The sequence below is a fragment of the Hoplias malabaricus genome, chromosome 11 (assembly GCF_029633855.1).
Source record: "Hoplias malabaricus isolate fHopMal1 chromosome 11, fHopMal1.hap1, whole genome shotgun sequence".
In the NCBI taxonomy this organism is placed as follows: domain Eukaryota; kingdom Metazoa; phylum Chordata; class Actinopteri; order Characiformes; family Erythrinidae; genus Hoplias; species Hoplias malabaricus.
Genome location: NC_089810.1, coordinates 35,976,892 through 35,984,578, shown reverse-complemented (window position 1 = coordinate 35,984,578; position 7,687 = coordinate 35,976,892). Strand labels below are relative to the sequence as shown.

The following is a 7,687-nucleotide window of genomic DNA, read 5'->3' as shown; positions in this document are numbered from 1 at the left end:
TACTTCTCTTAATTCTCTTCTCTGTGATGTCCAAAGAGAGACGGATAGAGCGGTAAACACTTCAGTTGCTTTGCTAAGAAATGCAGGATATTCCACTGAGCACATCACAATCACTCAGGACCTCAGGAGTTATTATTATTATTATCGTTACACTTATATAGCGCCTTTCTAGATACCCAAGGACGCTTTACAATCCACACTGCTCAGAACACTCAATCCACACACACACTGGCGAGAAGCGGCAGCCAAACGCGCACAGCGTACTCTCGACCAGAAACGACCGTCCACCTGGAGGACTGCATCGGGCACTAGGATTTCACCCAGGACAGAGCGCCAATCCATATCTGGGCACACACACATTCACTCACACATACACACTCATTAACTTTTATCCGTTTGTTTCCGAAACACCCGCTCTCCCTCTGTCTGATCAGATTCAAATTTCTGAGTGAATCAAATGGCTTCATAATCGACTGTGTGCCTGAAACACAACATTCTTGTTGTCACTAACAGATATAACAACCTCGTCTCCAGTAATCAGACCCAAGGCCCACGTTAATAGTCAGGTAACATGTTATTTGTAAAGTTGTATGTTGAAGTTTTAATGCACCTATATATTAAACGACCCCACCTCCCTCCAGTCCATCAAACATGTCAGGGGTGTTGTTTTGTTGTGAAGCATAGCTCCAATAGACTCAGTATACGATTTCAGACAATGTATAATCCTCCATTATCTATGAACAAAGAAATTTCTATGACTTTGTCTGGAATTATGAATATATGCTTGTGTGTGTGTGTGTGTGTGTGTGTGTGTGTGTGTGTGTGTGTGTGTGTGCACGCGTGGTAGCACACGCTGTAATCCTCTTCTTTTCTAAACTCCTCTGAGTCTTTAGTTCTCCATCCATGCAGATGTGAGCTGACACTGTTTTTATAACACTGTCCCAGAGGTGAGGACACTGAGACACGGATCATGTGACCTGTGTGTCTTTTTCCATATGATTATGTAATCGGACTACTGTGTCTTTCAGAATCAGGGTCATGTAAACGTGTGTCTCAGGATGATTGTGTCATGCTATGCCAACACTATGTCACGTGACCAGCGTGTCTTTCTGAATGATTACCTAATAAATCTAATACAGCTTTGTGAAAAATTACCTCATGTGACCACTTACACTTGTGTAATTACATGTGTGTATTGTTTTATTAGGCCAATTTTTTTTTTGTGCCCCCCTATGGGCGACAGTCCATCAGAGGGCAACACACACTCACACATTCACTAACACAGCCACAGCTATAGACAGTTCTAAACCGCCATTCCACCTTTTTACCTGTTTTTGGACTGTGAGGGGAAACTGGAGTAGCGACAGGAAACCCATACAGACACAGGGAGAACACACCAAACTCCTCAGAGATAGTGATATGGGGATTGAACCCACAACCTTAGGACGTCAGAGCTGTGTGCGGCCATCGTGCGGCCCTGAGAAATTACATGTTAGCGAAAACCTTTTTAACGTAGCAGCAGGTACTGTTGCAAACACACAGCTCCAGAGACGTGGAGATTTTAGGTTCAAGTCCTGCTCCGGGTGACTGTATGTGAGGAGGAGTTTGTTGTGTTCTCCCTGTGTCCATGTGAGTTTCTTCCGAGTGCTCCTGTTTCCTCCCACGGTCCAAAAACATACATTGGTAGGTGGATTGGTGACTCAAAACTGTCCGAATGTGTGAGTGTGTGTCACCCTGTGAAGGACTGGCGCCCCCTCCAGGTTGTGTTCCTGCTTTGCGCCTGGTGATTCCAGGTAGGCTCCAGACTCACCGCAACCCTGAATATGAGAAGCGGTTACAGATAATGAATGAATGAATGAATATACAGTGAAGTGGCAGAAAACGTACAAATGAGCTTATGAAAAATACATATCAATGCCACCAATGCACATTATTGGTTGTGCCTGCCAGTGCGTATATAAAGTGATAGACATCAATGGAAGTTTCTGCAGTTTCCACTGTGAGAATAGCAAATCATCATGTTTTATGTGATCTTCAGTGGAGTTTAATGTTTGGAGCTTGTGAGATGGGTCATAGCATTTTGGTCGGAGGATTTTCAGGGATGACCATTTCAAGGGTGTACCATGACTACAAGAATTCTGACAAGACCTCAGACTTACACCAGCCATGTGTCTGTAAAAGATGCTCTGTGTAAGAATGATCGGCATCGGTTGGCAGGCATCGTTTCACACAATAGGCGCAAAATACTGACTCAAATAACTTTGGAATTCTATGCTGGGGTATCAACAACAGAAAGACACAAAGCTATACTCCTCATCTGGCCTCAGCAATATGGCAACAATCTGATAGAGTGTGTAGTAGTCTGGTCTGATGTGTCGCCTTTCCAAATGTTTCAGGAAGAATGAAGGATCTGTGTGTGGAGAAAGCCATGGATTCTGCATGTCAACGGGACTGTAGTGGCTGGCTGCCATCGCCATAATATTATGGATGTTTGTTTAGCTGGCATTCCATGGGACTCCTGGTACATCTACAAACATCTCTGACTGGTGAATGCTATGCTTGCCATGGGTGACAAGTTACACCCGTTCATGTCCTGCATTCATTCGTGGGTTTGGCCGTTCCAACAACATAATGCACTGCCACACATGTCTGTAGACACCAAATTTTCATTGGAGGAACACTCATCTGAATACGCATACATAAAGACGCGGAAGGATTTGAGCAAGGCTACGACTTGCTTAAACCTTTGCACAGTGCTGTATATAAACATACATATAATATGTATTGTAATATAGTTGCTACTCCACTCATTCACTATTCAGTGTTGTATGATATGATATACAGTGCCCTAACGAGGGTCTGCACTGTAATAGCACATTTATATCTGATGTATGTATGATGTATGTGAGTCCTTCATATGACAAATGTCTATGCTAATGTCTGCACCTTTCGCACTTTTCCCCATCTACATATGCAAAAGTATAGAGACGTCTGAGATAAATCAAGACTGTCTGGCAGAGAAAAGAGAGAGAAAGAGAGACAAAGTGGCAGTGGCAACAGCAAGAGAGAAAGTGAGAGTGACAGAGTGAGAGACAGCGTTGTAGAGGATAGAGAGAGACAAAGTGAAAGTGAGATGCAGACAGAGAGAGACCCTCTTCTGTGGGCTTTCCACTCTTGTTAGAAGCTGTTTATCTGCTGGCCTTCATCACTCACACTGAGCCTCATCGTGGATTAGAGCTTCCTGACAGCACCTGCATGTGTGTGTGTGTGTGTGTGTCTGTGTGTGGCGCTTCCAAATCACACACAACCAGGTGAGAAGAAGTGTGTGTTACAGCAAAAATCTGGGAAGTAATTTAATTTACCCACATTACCTCAATGACAAAAGTAAACAAAAGTAAACAAACTTGAATACATTTTTCAAAAACTGCATCAGACCAAACAAGAGCCTGAGTGATTTATTACAGTCGGAACATCCAGCGTCTATCAGCACAAGAACTGATTTGAATAATCAATAACAAGCATTCCCATACAAATATCTGTACATGGTGGCTGTGAAACTATTGCACTGCATCCAACGATAAGGAAAGCATAGAGCTTCTTACATAAAGTGACAGGAAATCAGAATCTATAAAGCACCCATTCCACAAGAGTGTTAGCTAGCGTATGTACCCCTAGTTCCGGCCACTTGTAATTACAATATTAGAAATCTTAGCTAACTGCAAATAAATAGAAGTATTTTACTCACTCAAATCAACATTTTTAAGGAGTCAAATATATGTAGATTTTAGATAAAAACGCTTTTGTTTAAGTAGGTGCCAATACTGCTAAGATTATTGGTGCCCCCTAACTTCGGCCACCTCCCCTGCTTGTGACAGTCAAACGAGACAGTTGCTGCCACATTCAGTGGTTTTCAGAGGTTCACAATGAGATTACGTTTGCCCTGTGTTAGTATCTGTACTCTACATGTAAGGATTAAAATGGCGGTAGATTTTCCCCTCAGAGAAAAGGAAGCTAACCGCTAAGCTAACTCTTACACTGAGGGAAATATCTGTAGCAAAATGGAAATGTGTTGTGTTCCACATGCAGTTTTGCACACAAAGAATTACAACACTGTTAGAGATACTTAAATATTGTTTAAATATGTAATTTCTTGCAAGACTGATGTTTAAATGCCCTACTAAGGTGTGAACTTACATTTTATTGTTTTACCCAATGCGATTGGTGAAGAGAGAGGACGGAATTGCACCATATATGGCAGTGGCCGAAAATAGGGGATGGCCGGAGTTAGGGGAAAGACTGATAGCTAGCTAATTTCGTTAGCGATATGTAATAATATAATGAAATATATCTGTTGATCTATTTTTCACAATGAAAAGAAGACAAGACCTAAATAAAAATATACATTTGAAGACGATAACTACTAACCTTTTTTTGCAAGTTTGGTCAATAAATAAAAAGTGAAGTGAAAAATGGATGCATTATCCGTTATTTCTGATTTGGAAACAGAAAATACTATTAAAGTATTTAATATAACTATAAATATTATTAAAGAAATAATAATATTTCTTTAATATATTAATGTTTGCTGTTGTCAGGGCAACGAGAGCGACCAGGCAAAGAAGTCGACTTCCAATGAATTTATTTTTCGAATGTCTGGGCGTCGCTTGTATCAACTCTTGGTCAATGATTCATAGAGTTGAAACTCTTTTTTAATTGTGATTTCCCATTAAAAGGAGGATATACTGTAGTTCAGGACACAGGGCAGCAGTAATCTCGAACTGAACAAAATACAATCCCAGTTCTTTTTGCCGACACATACACCTGTAAATGATTGGCTTGTGTGCTGTCAGATCCTTCACAGTCGTAGCAAACTTGAAGACTATAGACGAGGAGCTGAACTAAGAGGATGTGAGTTTGTCTGTGCAAGTGTGTGTATTATGTAAGTGTGCGTATGTTTCTGACACCAGCTGAGCCTTAGGCCTGAGTCAGTTTATGTCTGACACACCCATAAACACAATTCAGCTTAAAGCTCAGCAGAAAATCAGCCATTTTTAGCTGAACTACCAGAGCAGACTCACTGCTACTGATTAATTCCTTTAGATATGTGCTGTCAAATGGACCCAAAATATTATATTGCCACTGTATTGCTGCATACTGCTACTGAACCTTTTAATGCTAAGCAAAAAAAAAAGATTCCTGCTGATTAACGTGGTCTTTTCATTTACTACGACTCTGCTATTGTCACATTTATATTACACATGTAAATAATCTAAGGAATTTGGCTAGAACTTTCCACATTCCTTCGGAAATGAAGGCTATTAATCAGGTTAGTTCCACGGTTGCTGCAGTAACAGCTTTTGCTCTTCTGAGAAAGCTTAACTCTTTGCAATTTTTTTTTAATTATTTATTGAACATGAATGTTTTTTACCACACCGCGAACTGTCGACATTCAGTAAACTCTAGTAGTCATTTAGGTTGTGAGTTTGTTATTTTAATACAGACATGAATTCCACAGAATATGAACAACACGCCTAAGCTTTCAAAGCATATTCTCTCAGCTTTAGGCTAATGTTGCCCGCATCGCATATTTATTTAATTGTAACTACAATTTAATCTACACTCATTGACAAAAAAAATAAATAAAAATAAAACTACTGCACACGGATTTCAGCAAAACTACATAGTAAATGTAGTAAAAAAGATATAAAATGATTACAGAAGTGGTCCGATTAGACACTGGATCTTGCCACAAAAGCGAGTAAAAGTGCTTTCCCCTTCTGACCTATAAAAAGGCTCCCAGATTGGATAGTGTACAAATCCAGGTACTGTGTGGGACCCAACGACGCTTGCGTTTGAGCATGAATCCCTTATAGTGAGCATGTCGATCCTGTCTTTGCTATGAAGTGAAACACGGCTCCAACAGCTCAGCGATATGCGCAGGACATCTTGTGGCCACGTGTGTTGCCTCTCATGGAAGGCCATCCAACTGGCATTTGTCAGCACAGCAAGAGTTTCCCAGGAATATCTCCGCCAGATTGTAACACTGCTTTGACCCGCCCTGTCACCAGATTTATCACCAAACGGGCATTTACGGGATGCCAGCGTCATCAACCTAAGAGTGTGCAGGATCCGCAGTCCCAGCTGCAACATCTGTGGGCAAATGTGAGTAGAGATTTCCCTAATAAAATTATCCTTTCACTCTAATATTGTATTTGCTTACATTTCTATAAAAGTCTCACTCGATTTCAACAACGTCTTGGTGCGTTATTGTTGTTGCTAATGAGTGTATGCAAATTAATAGTGCACACAGCAATAAAGTTAGCATGAAGCTTCTTTTTCACAGTGATAAGAAAGATGGTAACACACAGGAAGCTCCAATTCCGCAACTGATCCACTGTACTACCACCAACTGGGCAATGCACACTCACAAACTACTCTGGGTGCAGATTTTAATCAGTTAAGTTGGAAATATATATGGATAAGTATTAATTAAGTTAGGTTAGATGAAAATACAGTAGTGAAGACCTGCATTATTTGCAACCAAAAATATTGTTTTCGCATCGCATTCAAAAAGAGAAACTCACGTATTGTCAGTAGGTTCAAAGCAGATTTTTTTAAAAATGCAGCGTATTGCTGGAGTTTAGTTTAATGTGTTTGGCCTTGTGCAATATCAATACAGTGAAAGCCAATATTGCGATAACGATGAATAAGTGATATATTGTGCGTCTATGCCTCAGATAAGTGCTGCTGGACTTGGGTAAGAGCACTTAGGTTTACAAACGCCCCCACGGAGGCAAATGTAATTTAGATATGGAGCCTCCTACATTGGTTAATATGACAGATCCTATATGGAGGAGGAATGAGGCGGAGAGTTGAGAGATACGGCCACTGTATTTATCAGATTCCTGCAGAATGTGCTGCACTGATATACGAGGCTTTAATTGACAATGTGCAACCTGCATGAAGAACAACTCCCGGGAACATCTTTGTTTCATTATCGTACGTTAGCTCTCCACCTCGGTGATGTATGAATTTCGCAAAAAACACGTATGGCATGGTGGCCCTCCCCGTGCCCCTGCTTTACAGCAGAACTTCATTATGATGGAGTGTGCAGTGCGTGGTTGGTGCGTGGTTCAGAGTGTGATGTATGCACCACACAAACACACACACACGCAAGCATACACACACACACACACACTCTCTCTGGCTCTGCTGCTGTATGAGTTATGAGCTCATATATTCAGATATAAGGCCCTACAACGACCAGCTCACATCTTAATGTTATTAATGAAATTTTGGAGAGAGCAGGGTGAGGGCTGAGGAGGAAATCATCAAATTAATAACTCCTGATATATTTGTTTTTTATGGAAAACTAATCCCCCCCACATTTTGGCACCGGGCCCCATTTAAAGAGATAGTTGTGCAAATAATCATTTACACAGCTTACTCAAATATAGTCAATCAGCCAAAATATAATTTCAATTCCATAGTCTTCCACTGGAGCTAAGAGGCTTCCAACAGCATGGTGCCAAGCAAAAGCCTTTAGTTTACAAACATGTCGATTTACAGTGTCTTTGGTATGTGACGAACTACATTTAACAAAGTCACTACCCTCTCAGACAAAAAGGTACAGCAGCGGTACACTATTGGTAACTAAAGTATAAATGTATCTTTAAAGTTACAACAG

At 40.8% G+C, this 7,687-nt stretch overlaps 1 protein-coding gene across 1 annotated transcript in view; it reads right to left on the bottom strand.

The window, feature by feature from the left end:
- Positions 1-6,150, bottom strand: part of zbbx (zinc finger, B-box domain containing) — a 65,360-nt gene extending 59,210 nt beyond the window's left edge. The window contains exon 1 of the mRNA XM_066684489.1: positions 5,827-6,150. Coding sequence (XP_066540586.1) covers positions 5,827-6,150 — 324 coding nt within the window. The remainder of the gene's footprint in view (positions 1-5,826) is intronic.
- Positions 6,151-7,687: the final 1,537 nt, after the last annotated feature.